Here is a 14511-nt window from a genome sequence, read left to right as displayed (position 1 = left end):
GGCACGATGATCGCAAACATTATCAGGGACAACAAAAAATTATTTATGATAATCTTTCTCGACGGAGCAACTACAATGATTTATAAGAAGTTATTAGTGGTGACTTTTGGTTGTCGCAAAACATCAACGGTTGAAAGGCTCCCTTTCAAGTTCTTCATTTTTAAATTTTAATCAACTTTTTTGGTTGATCTAAAAAAATACACACTATCCCATAGTGATGATATAACAATTCTAACCAACTTTTAGATCAATTATTGTTAAAAAAAGTCGAGATAATACATCAATTCTAACCAACCTTTAGATAGATAAGTTATTGTTAAAAAAAAAAAAAAAAAAAAAGGATGGTTAGTTGAAATTGTCATTTAAGATTATGAAATAATTATGTGATAAAAAATTAAAAATATGTTATACAACGTTGCCCTTTCAAGAGTGTGAGTTTTTTTGGTCGAAAAAGAAGAGTGTACTGTGCACCATAGATATAAACGGGAAGAGTACAAGTATAACCATGTCACGAAACAAAATCTTCACTCAAATTTGAGCCTAATACATATATTGTGGTCCAATGGGCTACTTCTCTCCTCTATATAAATCTTAAACAGTCAGAAAGCCCACAAGTGACAGTGGCATCACCGTAGTTTACCTGCAAGAGAATGGCAATTTCACAAAATCCCCACCTCCTCTCTCTAAAACCTCACATTTCTCTCCATCTAAACCCCTCTTTCGTTGTTTCTGTGTGTCTCCAAAACCCTTCGCGCCGCCACCATGTCCGAGCTCAGCAGACTGCGACCTCTCGCGCCGCGGCTGCTAAGTCTCCAGCGCCTCTCGATCCGATCGTACGGATCGTCCGCGGCTCAGCTCCAGTACGACTCCGACTATTACGACGAGGAGGAGCAGCAGCTGCAGCAACACGGCGTGGTGGGGACGGAAGGGTCGGTCCCAGGGAGAGGTATCAAGTGGGTCCTGATAGGGCACCGAGGAGTCCAACGACGCGTGTACGCCGAGCGGCTCTCGAAGCTTCTGGAAGTCCCTCACATTTCCATGGGCAGCCTCGTCCGCCAAGAGCTCCACCCTCGCTCCTCTCTCTACAAGCAGGTCACTCTTCGTTCTTTTCAGTATGAAGACAAATTTGACGAGATTTTGGAACTTTGTATTGCGTGGTTTTGAAATCATTACTATTTTTCATGGTCTCTGTGTTTTTGTTTTTTTTTCAACGAATTCAGATTGCGAATGCAGTGAATGAAGGGAAACTTGTTCCGGAGGAGATAATTTTTACCCTGTTGTCAAGGAGGCTGGAAGAAGGATACTGCAGAGGCGAAACCGGGTTTATTCTTGATGGGATTCCTCGAACAAGGATGCAAGCTGTAGGTTCAATTTTCAAATTACTTACAGCATTTACGTTTCTTTTTCACTGTCTTTGTGTTTGTGTTGTTTACATTGATTCGAGCTACGTGTGAACTGTATGCACTTGTGCTTGTGTGCCTGTGGTTCCAGATGCCTGTGAATTGTATGCATTGTTGTGTGTGTTGGGATACATGTGAACTTTATGCATTTGAATGTATAACATGATAAATCACCAATTATCCCAAAATTAATCATAAATTGATAGGAAATAGTGAATTTAATTAGTTAGTATGTGCGTTCAAATTTCCACTTAAGAGGTGAGACCATACACTTGGAATATTTAATTGAAATAAGACAAGTTTCGAATTCAAGACATCTTTTATAATTCTGTATTATATCACCAATCATCCCATATGCTTAAGTTGATAGGAAATGGTGAATTCAATCAGTTAATTAATATTTTAACATAACAAAGGCTGTATTCATTTTTATAGTTCTATTATGTGTAATTAGCTATGTATCTGATTTTCAAATGCTTGATCGCTTATGAATTTGTTGAATGCTGGCCTGTTTTTTAACAGGAGATTCTTGACCAAGTTGCTGATATCGATTTAGTCGTGAATTTCAAATGCACAGAAGACCACTTGCTGAAAAATAATCTAGGAGCTGGAAACTTTTCCCCTTGCCGCGAATATCTTAGCATGAGCAATGCCGGGTGTAATCTAAATCTGATGTTTCAGAACAAAGAACTAAAGACCTCTCCTGCTGATATAGGAGGCCCCTGGAAGGAAAAGTTTCATATTTGTTCAGAGCAGGTACCACCCAGCACTCTTCTAAATCATAATTTTTGCAAATCAGTTTTACAATTTTCAGTTGGCTCCATCTGTGAATCTCTATTTCACATCTGGTAGAAAGAAAGTGGAAGATGTTGATGGCCTCTAATTAGATAGTGTTTTTTTTTTTTTTTCTTTTTTCATTCAGAGTAAGCCATTGGAAGATTACTATAGGAAACAGCAGAAACTTCTTGATTTTCATGTGGCAAGTGCACCAGGAGAAACCTGGCAGGGGCTGTTGGCTGCATTGCACCTCCAGCATATAAATGCTGTGAGTTCTTCACAGAAGCTGACGGCGTGATCGGGTTTTTGCCAGGTCTTTTGACTGCCATATTATTTTCATTTTGGTATACTAGTAAATATGAGTGTGAGAACCACAGTGAGTATTAGAGCTTTTGGATGCGGAATAATATTCCACTTAGTTTTAAAATTTTGGCGTTTTTGTTTCTTATTTTGCCAAGTTCCCTGCAATGTTTGTACTTTGTATGTGTGTGATCTAGTTCTGGTGTGAGATGAGAAGCAGAGAAAAACACTAGCCTGTATGACCATTATACTATACAAATTAAAAATGTCTTTTTTTCATTCCTTGCTTAATACTAACAATTTGCCTTTAATTATTTGCTTTAGATTTTCATTTTGATGTATCGTTTTTTCATTTCGATTCATTGCACAAGTTTGGTTTCTTTGTTTCCCTTGTTCTTTCCCTATGTTTACCTCTTATAAATAAAAGGAAAGGTTGAATTTGTTGGCATAAAGATTAACAGATGCTACTCATAGAGATAATATGCGTTGGTCTGTATCTAAGAAAGTCATAGTTCTTGACGGTCGCGTCTGTAATGTACTTACTATATATGCTAAACTTGCCCCATAAGAGCACTAATAGCAGATTTATTAAATATCATTTCCTTTCTTAAATGTAGGAAAAATTCTTGAAAAAACTAAACTCTCTTAGTGTTCCCTAAACCAAGAAAACACTTTCCTTAACATTATTGTAATATAAAAACGTTTTCTCTTTCCTCTAATTTTCATGTAACATTTATTTGAAAGAATATTTAAATAGTTTTTTTTTTTCTTTCTTATCACTTTTTCCTAACATTTAATTTGAAGAATATTTATATTGTATAGTGAAGGGATAATTAAATCTATTGTAAAGTTTTCAAAAGTAACTTGGTTTTCTAAGTTGAAGGAAAAATTAAAGGAAATTGCTACTAATGGTTTTTTTTTTTTTTTTTTTTTGAAACATATCATACTCATTCATTGATAAAAGTTGCAAGCTTAAAGCTCTTACAAACAGAGCAAAAAGTTCTGAAGTAAATCATAGCCAAAGCTAAAAATACAGTCATCAACAACAGACCAAATCAAGCATTTGCTAACCTATGATGAAATATCAAGTTGAAAGCTCAGATCTGCATCAAACAGACATCATCTAATGCATAGGTAGCGCTTATTCCTCGGCCTTGAGAGCAAAACCCCCAAGCCGATACTTATTCATCGGCCTTGAGAGCAAAACCCACAAGTCGATACTCATCCTCTTCGACTCGAAAGCCAGGATAAATTTCATATCCACGACCCAAAGGTCAACAAAGCAGGAGGAGAAAGCCTTATTACAAGCATAAATAAAATCATACAGGAAAACAAAGGGAACAATAAAACTAATGCAGAAAAATAAATTACAGCAAATAAAACCAAATACAGGGAAACTCAAAGGAAATACAAAACAGAAAAACAACAAAACAGGGAAATAAATGCGAAAAACACTCAAAGGGGATCAAGGCAACCAGAGGAGGCCGATCGCGAGCTGGCCGGAAATCATCGCGGAAGGTGGCACAAAAGGCTTGGCGCGGAAAGGGCGTATGAAAAGACTCGACAGCGAGCGGTGAGCAGCGAAGCGAGCGCAGAGGAGATCGGCGGGACACACAAACAAATAGGGAGGGAGAGAGTTTAAGTGAAAACTCCCAAAAGCAGTACCCACCGAGAGAGAACACAAGCACAACAGAACAGAAAACACCAAAGACAGAAACAAACCTAAAACAAAAACGGGAAGCAAGGAAGGGAGGAGAGATGCAGGCAACGGGCATCCCTCCTCCCCTGAGGCGGCGGCGCTCTGGAGGGAGGCTTAGGGTTTCACAAGGCTTAGGGTTTCTCTTACCAAATTTCAATTGTGGAGTCAATTCAATGAAAATTACTAATGCTTTAATAACATGACTTAAATGTGAGAACCGCATGCTTTAAGAACACATGCTAATTTAAGTGGCGTTGTACCACTTATAAGTTGGAATAGGATATGGACTGGAAAATATTCAGTTCATGGTTGAAATTTCTTCTTAGAAATCCTATAGCCACAAATAGGATACATGTCCCACTACAAAATATATATATATATATTAGATTAAAAAAAATAAGTAATAAATTAATAAAAAAATAAGGAGTGATTGGCCACCCCATCTTGGCCATAGGGGGTGGCCGGACCGCCCCAATAGCCGGCCATCCCCTAAACCCAAACTAATATATATATATATATATATTGTTTGGCCTTTAATGGTGGCCGGACCACTCCCAAGGGTCGTGGGATGGCTTGGGCCACCCCAGACCTGTCACCTCCAAGGGCCCAAACGATTTTTTTTTTTTTTTTTTTATCTGGCACTTAGGGGTGGTTGGCAAGGGCCAAATTATTTTATTTTATTTTTATTTTTATTTTTTTAAGATCTGGCCCGTGGGGGTGGCGGACCACTCCAAGGGCGAAGCCACGCAAAAAAAAAAAACTATCATTATTCCTTAATTTGGTAATAGCACATGCTTTAAACAGTTTGTAACAAGGTCAAGATCAATAGGATAACAGCGGCCAACGTTGAAAGAGCAATCCTTGGAGTGTTGAAATAATTGCGTGCAAGCACTCCACGCCATCTAGGCCACCTGCATCGGCAAAAACTATTCACTTGCTTTGTGTAGCAGTAGCTCCACACAAGTGTCATGGTAAAGCTTCTGTAAGAGCTTGGCCGCATCCTCAGGAATCAAGGAGTTATCAAATATCTGATTGTTGCATAGAATCTCCATGTCCTTGGCATTATTAACGAGGCAGTTTAGGAGTATAGCGTAGAAAGTGATCCGAAGTATTTACCGGCTCCACCACTGATCTTAGAATTTGGTTTTTGGTTCCTAAAGTTTCCAGCTTGCGTTGAACATCCTGCAAGAAAAGTTGATATAAACCCATCAAAGAAATCCAAACTCTAGCTACAAGAACTCTAATGCGAAGATGGCTGCTCATACTGTGTGTGTTTTAGTTCTTCTCCCTTGTATTATTCCAATAAATGAAGGAAAAAAACAACGACCAAGACGGTTTCTTTCTAATCAAATGGGGACAGGCTGTGATGGAGGAGATCGGAGGTGGAGTCGAGCTGCTGATTTGGCAGGAAAACTACCAAAAAAAAATTACAAGAGAAAAACTGAAATGTGCAAAGAGAAAGGAAGCATCCATCTCTCCGACACAAACAAGAGAGAGAAAGGAGAGCGCTGTTCTTATCGAGAACATGCAGAGTCAGAGAAGTTGCTACATTTACTATGACAAATACGTCGATCGACAAAGATCTCCTTTGGGAGTTGAGAGGCTGAGGAGTTTGTGCTTAAAAAGATGAGGTTTGCGCTATCCCACGCCTCATTCTTGACATCTTTGAAAGACCTTTATCACAGCAGCTTTGGAAGTTGTTGTACCAAATACGACCACAAAGACCTTTGGAAGTTGAAAAATACGCCGACTTCTTTCTTCTTTTACGCTGACTCAGATTTGTGCGGGCTTGTTTATAAATTGTAACTGTTTTATCTTTCATTTTTACTTTTTTATTTTTATATTTATAACACATTAAAACACTTTTCAACTAAAAAAAAAACACATTTTAAACATGCATAATTCCCAAAGTATGTATTTCATTCATATTATTAAAAAATAATATTTTCACGTGTTAAAGAAAATATGGCTAGAATGAAAATTTCTTTTGTCAGGTGTCAAAACGATGCGGTATTTTGTACACGTGGCAATATTCTATTGGTCTTATATGACTTTTTACACACGGAAAATATTCAATTAGATTTTTAGACAGTATATGAGGAAGTATTAATTTTGCCACTTTTAAAGCCACAATTACCACTTATGCCTTTAACCCAAAATATTAAATTTGAAATGTGCCATGTTTCAAATTTTTCTCCAAGTTTTTAACTTTCTTCCCAAATCCAATGCCACATCACTTTGAGGGGAATAAAAGGGGATAAAAAAAAACTTGCATATAACATTAGCAGTTGCAAAGCTTGAGAAAATTCAATTAAGGCGAGGTTTTGAAGCTAAAGATGCGATTCTTCGTCGCATTAACAAGTGTCAACATAATTTCACATGACACTTATTTTGTTTTCATTTAAACAGGAAACTCAAGCAGGATTTATTCGGGTTGGCATAAGGGAACTCTTCTATGCTTCAATTTCTGTTCTTCATGAGTTTGTTTGTCTTGGAAACATCGGCCATGTTTGTTTGTGTCTATATTTTATGTCTTTTGTTTTGTGATCTACAAATATATTAACAACTCAAAAACTCCAAACACAAACACATCCAGTACTCTAATCCGACTTAAAAACACTCCTTTTGTCCTTTTCCCCCTTCCCCTTAAGAAGAGAGGGAAGCAAATCCGATACCCAGCAAAGCCCATATTCAAAAGCATTTTTCTTCCAGCAAAAGAAAAAGAGAAACAATAACGGAATGATGTATTTACCCATACCCAATACCTTATGAGATGCAATCACTGATATCAATGCTACACTCCTACAGTTTAAAAGTTTGAGTTGTTCTACTATAAGTCTATAATTGCCTTTTTTTGTACAGAGACACCAAGAAGACTGAAACCAAAACCGGAGTACAAATTTAGAACTCCACATTTAAAAAAAAAAAAAAAAAAAAAGACACATTGTACATATATACCTGAGATATATATTGAGCTACTCCACGCTATTCATCCATACATTGCGAAGGAGTTCATATCTCACAGCATTTTGATTGCCTTTTTCCTTTGATATCCAGCTGGGCTTCGTTGGAACTGCTGAAGAACGAGAACTGTCCATAAATATCGAAGCCAAGGGCGAATTCAATTCATCAAGCTCATCATCACTGGTGAATGATTTCCCAAGTACTGAGGACCCACTTCTTCTCAGATTAGGTTGGCTTCCACCCTCTCCAATAATATTTGCAACTGAAGCTGCCAAAGGTGGTGAATAGACTATGGGAGCTGCAGTGCATGGGAAGTTCGTCAGGGACTCCTCCCCACTCTCAAGATCCTACATAAAGCAATAGCAAGATTATAGGCTCATCAGGCTAATTCTTGTACGCAATAGTAATGCAAGAATGCAGGATAACACCATGGTAGAGATTTTTGGTCCAGACTCTGCCAGACCTATTTCCCAAGATAAAACTAGCAAGCATGCATTAATTATTCTCATTATCAACACACAAGGGGCTAAAAAAGAAATGTAGATTCAATTGATTGACCTCCAAGTTCAGCGCTTCAAGCACAACATCTGGAATTGGGTCCGGACAAAACTCATCTGGAACAAAATTGTCGAGAATCCTCTTGATCAATGGTGCACCAAATGCAGGGCAAACCTTCAAAAATGGAAGTAAAAAACCATAAATAACAACTACAAATATCTACCATGAAGACCAGATACTAAATGTATGGTTTAAGTTCCAGCATTGAACCTCTTTCCTGATGGATTTACTCAAAAGCATGTCCTTTGGAAGCATCATGAGATCACTCAATGCATTAAGGAGATGGAAAGACTTGAATGATGTATCATCTCTCTCGACACTGTCTTCATGGTTACTTGCATCGTCAAGTGGGTCATCATCGTCCATATCAAATAAGTCAGTCAGCCATCTAGACCAGTTTCCAATCTGATATGCACAAAACACAACCAGAACTATATTCGCTTAGAATGTAGCATTAGAAAACTTCACATTGCCCAATTCAACAAGAATTTAGGGTTTATTTTAAGATATCAGACATTATTAAGGAATACTGCAGGTTCAATATAATCAAAATCCCATTTTCATGCATCTCAAACTGCAAATAACCATCTGATTTTGTATGATATTGATCAATATTAGAAAGAATCAGAAATGATCCAGAACTATACCCTCCTAGAAAAAAACACGCAATGCATGGTAAATGGCGTGCCTAAAAAACTTCATCTTTCGATTGGCATTAACCATTTAAAAGGCCAGCCCGGCCCAGCCGGATGTAGCACATTTTCAAAATATAGATTAACACCTTTAAATCAATATACTAAAAGAGAAAAACCATGAAAGGTGATCCTACAATTCCAGGAAATAGTAGTAACTTGGCAGACTTAATTGAGAGGATCAAGAACATCTATCATTATGAGAAATGATCTGCTCTACACTAGCCTCATAAAGTGCAATTTGCAAGGTTTACCGCATTTTTCAGTTGTGCACCAGCCCCAAAGCTTGATTTCCCAGCTGGAATTGGAAGGACCTTCGAATCACTGATGGGGTCAGATACAGGATCTGTAGGGATCTCATCAGCAGATTCACGAAGAATAGCATTGAACATAGCCACATCTAATCTAGCCAAGCATTGCTCCATTATCTGGACCATAAAGATGCATTGTAATGTCAGATTTTTTAAAAGAGAAAGAAAAGAGGAAAAAAAAATTTATTTTTTTTCAAGGAAAACACAATCAGAAATTCAAAGAGACAGATCAATGTATTGACCTTTTATTTCTTTATTTTGGCTGTACAATATAAGGAATATTTCAGAATCACTAAAAGATGTCATTTAATCTATAGACCAAAACTTGTCATTAATGTGCAGCAGTATACCAAGCTGTGCTAGAGAGAGGTGGGAAATGCACTTAAAAGTAGTTCATACATAATTAATTCAGGTTGCTTATGTGCATTAGGAACCTTAAACACGGATATCTTGCAATCTCATCAAATGACTTTATTTGCAATATAAGGAAGACAAATTTAAGACCGAGCAAATAGCAGTTACCATTGTTACTTTGATGGCCATTTTCTGTTCACTGATATCTAATTAATTCAAATTCGCTGCACAGGGATTTATAACATCAGCATCTATTGAAAAGTGAAACACTCAGTTACCTTTGTTTACACTGATATTTTCATTTAAAAAAAAAAAAATGTTTCATATAAAATTTACAAAATTATAGCGTGTCGGTTTCTTTATCAAGTGTAAAGATTTACCAATCTAGCCAGCATAGGCAAGCAGCCACACTCATGCCCTCCAGCTCGGACTGGACAAAGTCTTTCACCTGCGTCCCTGAAAGCCTTCTTCCAAAGGTCTAACGAAACACTCCCTTGTTCTTGATCACCAGAACTAGATGACCTTCCATAGTTTTTCCTTAAGCTGGAACCCATACTTTTGTTAAATGCTGTTGTAGCAGCAGACTGCATATGTGGAGTCAGAGTCTGGAAATAAAACAGTAAACTAAATCCAGTCAGACAACCATGAAAGTTGATACACTATAACCTAGTTTTGCTATAAAACACTTCCAGGGAAATTCAAAAATTGAAGACAAGGAAGAAAAAGAATTGAGGAGTGACCTGCCACCAGATAGACTCAACAATGCGGGAGAAGATCCAACCTTCTATTTTTTCTAATGCAGATGTAAACATATGTGTGTCCTCCCAGTTGCCGAAACCTCCATACAATGCTTCTTTTCTGCCAGGAGAAGACGCTTTCCATTTTAATGAAGTTGATACCTTGTTATTTACCTTTCCCCCACCATTCCTTTCTATACAATTTTCAGCAGAGAGTGGTAGCTCCAGGTCCCGGTTGGCTTGGCTTATAATTGTTCTCAAGACAACAGAATTTGACAGCCAAAACGTCAATCTGTAATCAGAGAATAGGAAAAGAAAATGAGTTCGTACAAAAACTACACAAAACTTACTTCAACGCATAATAGATAAAATCAAATTTCATGCAGAAGATGTGTGCACAAGTTGAGTCTCTCAAGCAAATATCTGACTCTTCTGCTTTGTCATCTTTTGCTTGCTACTAGTATATTTTTACTGCATCTATAGTACAATGCTTTAAATCAGCTTCAATTTAGATCTCTTGGATAAGACCATCTATGGCAGGTTCCCACCCCTAAAGTATAGGGTTTATCAAGAAGCTCGCAATGAACTAGTTCTCTTCATAAAATAGGTAGTTCATGTATCTTTAATCAGCTAACCATTAAAAAAAATCTGAAAATTGTTACAAAAAAAAAAAAAAAAAAAAAAACTGAAAATAATGTGGTTTATGTATACCTTGGAACGTCATTTCCACATGCTTTTGCTACCAAAACTAGTCCTGAAACGGCACTTCTAGCTGCAGATGCCCTCCTTGATAGAGAACCTTCTCTACAAGCATGAAGATACATCCTTGAAAGGCGCCGAGCTGGAGCATGGACCTTACTCATGGAACTTCCATGCTCAGCAACTACTGAATAAAGTGCAGCCTCAACAGCAGCAGCTTCTCTCAACTCTCCCTCAAGCATCTTTATTCTGTTTTCCAAGTGCTGGACTTTGCTGTCTAAAAGGGCACTTCTGGTATCCTTTGGATAAATTTTAGCTTCTTTTCTTTCACTACTTCTGAGGTTTCGGGCAACATACTGTGCATCTCCCAGGACACTAACTTCCTTTATTTCTGTTTGCTGATTACCACTGAGTGATCCATTGGTGACCCTAGCTAAATCTGTTGATGACCTAACAGACTTCACATTCTTTAATCTGTCACTTTTAAGGATATTGCTCTTCATTCCAAGATTTCCCCTGCTTAAAGAAAATGTATCACCTTCCAAAGATGCTTGCACTCTGGTAGAATCTAGGATACCGAATGGTTTATCTTCTGTAGAATGCTTTTTCTCATCCAAGTTTTGTCTTTCATCCCCCTTTTCTTGTGGTTCCTTTCCATCTTGGTCTTCCATAGAACTATCATAGATATCTTCACTGGTTTCAGACTCCTCCTGGTCATCCCTGCCAATTTCCCAACCTTTCCCATAATTTTTTCCGTTAACTTGAGAACCACTGGACTTAGTGGAGTCCAGCTCCTCAACCACCCTGGAGTTATTGTCTGGGGATGCTACAAGACTGTTGGATATTTCCTTGATGTTCTGCTGACCATCACCTGAAACTGCAGCTGTGCTATTAGTTACCTTTTCATGAACTTCCTGAGGCACATGTCCATGATCATTGCTTCTAATGCTGTCATCAGAATCTTCCTCTGGATTTTCAAACGCCAAGGATGAGGAGGAAGAGTGAACACCATGGGGAGCAGTATTTTGTAAGGTTGACATTGAACTAGAGTTAGGAAAGTTCAATGTAGAAGTAGGACCATTTACTGGGCTTCCCAGATCAGAGGACAAGTCTATCGATGATGAGCAAGATGAGCTTCTCTTTAGATTCTCATGTGATCCAATATGTGGCATCGTATTTGGTTTTTCAAGCTTCGGTTTCAAAGCTAAGGCATGTTCCTTGTTACCCCCTCTAATGCTAAGAGTCACCATGTCTGGTCCGTTCTGGAATTCAATGCCAATCATTATATTACATACCACATCATTAGTATTTATCACCAAAAAAATAGTATGCGTGTGTATATATATGTGTAGATAAATATGTAGTTTCACCTATGATGCTGACCATAGTATCAAGCCCTTGACCAACAGGATGGTGATCTACAGGCAGATGTGTAAAAGCATTAAATTAGAAACAAAATACTGATCTATACACATTGTTTGTTCTTCATGTTTGACCCACCGATATAAGCGGTGTAACAGAGGGAAATTACTGAGTTTGTCCTATGCATTTTTCCTAAACCTTGTGCCATAATTCTATCTAACTAATAATGCATCAAACAATTTAAAAATCAGATGCTCTGTCTGTGTGTGTGTCTCTCCTTTTTCCTAAACGCATGTTCAAACCACCCATCTAACATATTGCAGATTATACATGCCATCTACGTATAAGGCTAAAGAATATGAATCTCTCTAGTAACAGAACACCTTTACCCAAAGGCATGTTCAAAGCGCCTATCTAATATATAGCAGATTATACATAATATCTACGTCCAAGGCAAGAGAATATGAATCTCTCCAGCAATAGAAGAATGTAGATACAGACACATTGATTTACTCATAGTAGAATCAAAACCGGCAACTAGCAATCAAAAGAGAACAGAAGAAAATAAGCAAAGAATACCTCTTCATGTTGGGGAGGTAAAGCCCCGTTAGAGTGAGGAGCAGTAGAAGAAACTGTCTGAGATGAGTGAGATGAAACATCATCATCAGTTAAAGATGCAACCTCAGCTTCCTCAGCACACTCTTCATTCATCAAGGCAGAAACAGATCCACCACCATTATCATCCAGCAACTCCCCTTTTCGTTGGTTGTCCCTCAATGAGGAACTATTGCGACCTTTATTAACAGGCTGAATTTTGATAAACAAAACCGGTTGATTCGTGTTCCCATAGCTCCTCTTGCAGTTCATTGGAGCACTAATGCTTAAGGCCTCTTTCACAACACCATAATCTGCCAAATCTATGATGGAACTCGCCAACACCTGGCCCTTCACAGTCTTGTCCCTCCTAGTCTCATACAAGTTAAACTCTAAGCAATTCTTCTGGAATACATCTGCATCCCCGCCTTTGACAGACATGTCCCTCAACAAAGTCACCGGTAGCCTAAAAGACTCATTGAACTCAATCTTTCCCTCACCAACAACCGACCCAAGTGACGGTACGACAAGGTTGGTAGACCCAGAATTTCGTTCGCCATTTTCCCATTGAATCAACACAGAACGGAGGGATCTAAGCGACTGTGATGGGGGCCAAGGCTTAATCTCCTGAACATGGATTAAATAATTGATTTGGACCGAGGAACCTTGCCTGTTCTTTGCTCTCAATCCTAGAACCATGCTTGCAGAAAGTGGACTAATGCCTAGCTATAGTTCCACTCCGATGGGATTAGCTATGTATAGTCACAAGCACCTAAAACAAAGAAACCCAGAAGTATTTTACTCAGTAGCGTTAGAAACTAAAAACACTGCATTCTACACATAAATAGCAGAATATGAATAAAAACAAGCTCTCTTCACGAGTTGTTCTTCCAATTGCTTAACTACTAAAAAACAAAAACCCATTGTTGCTTTTGATTCTAAGCCACGTAATTGTAAAGATTTTGATACAATGAACTTCAAAATGAAGAAGCTGAACATAGAAGCTAAATCAAAAACAAAAAAGAAAATGTCTTATAAACTTTCAGCTCAGTAAAACGAAACACAAATTAAACAAAAATGAGCTCAAAAATCACAAATTCTTAAGCACAAAGCGTAGCAATAACAGCATTGGAGCCAGAGCAAAATGATCAGCCACTGAACAATTTTCTGGAATTGCTTTACAAGCATCAGATCCAGATAATAAATCAACCAAAATTAATTGAATTTTAAGCTCAAAGTAGCTCACACCATTTCACCATGACTGAGAAAAGTTACCAGTAAAGCTAGTAGCCGAAAAATCGGAGAAGTGTGCGTAAGAGAGAAAACGACTCGTTTTGTATCGTATGGTTCAGCATTGTTGATTGAGAGAGAGAGAGATTCTGAGAGGCACAGGAGCTGTGAGTGAAGAGAATCGAGAATGCCTTTTGATTATTACAAAAATAGAAAGCAAAAATACGGTTAAAAAAAAGTGAGAGCTCCTGAGTCTGGCAGAGTAATGGTTGATGCCGACAAGTTAAAACGGCGTCGTGGAATGGTTGGACGATGTCCTTTGTGACGTTGGATGATGGAGATGCCTCGGCGGAAATGCTTTTCACTTGATCAAGTTATATAGAAAAGAAAAAGCTAGTGAGGGCGAGTCGAGGATTTTTCGCACGCGCGATTTCGGGTCGTGAAAACCACTGTCCCGGTAACCGTCGGTTGTTGATCAACTGAGAATCAAACCACTCAGTTGGTGCTCTTACCAAACCCAATGGGCCTCTTTCTTTCAACACACAAGAAATAATAACACAAAAAGCTATAAGCCTAAAAAGTGATTTTTCTTTGACAAGCAAGGCTATGACGAGGATTTTGTAAATTGGGAAGAAAAAAAATTATATTAAAAGGAGAATAATGTTTATCTGCACACTTATTCATCACAAAAATTTCGTTCTGATTGACGTGGTTTGTTATAAATGGCTAAAACTATGTCACGTTAACTAGTATAAAATTAGTATTATAAATTAGTGGTGAGAGTAGCATTACTCTTAAAAGAATACCAAATGTTTGTTAATGTGTTTTGAGGGA

General features: G+C 38.0%; 2 protein-coding genes across 4 annotated transcripts; one reads left to right on the top strand and one right to left on the bottom strand.

The window, feature by feature from the left end:
* Window positions 1-704: 704 nt before the first annotated feature.
* Window positions 705-2756, top strand: LOC132181303 (P-loop containing nucleoside triphosphate hydrolases superfamily protein). Its single transcript, XM_059594466.2, has 4 exons — window positions 705-1092; window positions 1221-1361; window positions 1923-2156; window positions 2323-2756. Exons 1-4 carry the CDS (start codon window positions 763-765, stop codon window positions 2473-2475), a joined length of 858 nt encoding a protein of 285 aa, XP_059450449.2. The 5' UTR covers window positions 705-762; the 3' UTR covers window positions 2476-2756.
* A 2237-nt stretch (window positions 2757-4993) lies between these two features.
* Window positions 4994-13858, bottom strand: LOC132181117 (EEIG1/EHBP1 protein amino-terminal domain protein). 3 transcript variants are annotated; one of them, XM_088516599.1, is made up of 10 exons: window positions 13723-13858; window positions 12433-13219; window positions 10504-11753; window positions 9796-10084; window positions 9436-9660; window positions 8645-8818; window positions 7909-8103; window positions 7699-7812; window positions 7135-7487; window positions 4994-5358 (listed from the first exon to the last, which is right to left on the bottom strand). In XM_088516599.1, exons 2-9 carry the CDS (start codon window positions 13144-13146, stop codon window positions 7152-7154), a joined length of 3297 nt encoding a protein of 1098 aa, XP_088372725.1. In that variant the 5' UTR covers window positions 13147-13219; window positions 13723-13858; the 3' UTR covers window positions 4994-5358; window positions 7135-7151. The 3 variants fall into 3 exon arrangements, with proteins under 3 accessions (XP_088372725.1, XP_088372726.1, XP_059450176.2); XM_088516600.1 differs by lacking the exon at window positions 4994-5358 and adding an exon at window positions 6894-7052; XM_059594193.2 differs by lacking the exon at window positions 4994-5358 and having other exon boundaries at window positions 6894-7487.
* Between the last annotated feature and the right edge of the window lie 653 nt (window positions 13859-14511).

This window comes from Corylus avellana, chromosome 5, assembly GCF_965113065.1.
Source record: "Corylus avellana chromosome 5, dhCorAvel1.hap1.2, whole genome shotgun sequence".
Classification (NCBI taxonomy): Eukaryota; Viridiplantae; Streptophyta; class Magnoliopsida; order Fagales; family Betulaceae; genus Corylus; species Corylus avellana.
The sequence above is the reverse complement of the archived record's forward strand: the minus strand, read 5'-3'. Positions and strand labels throughout refer to the sequence as shown.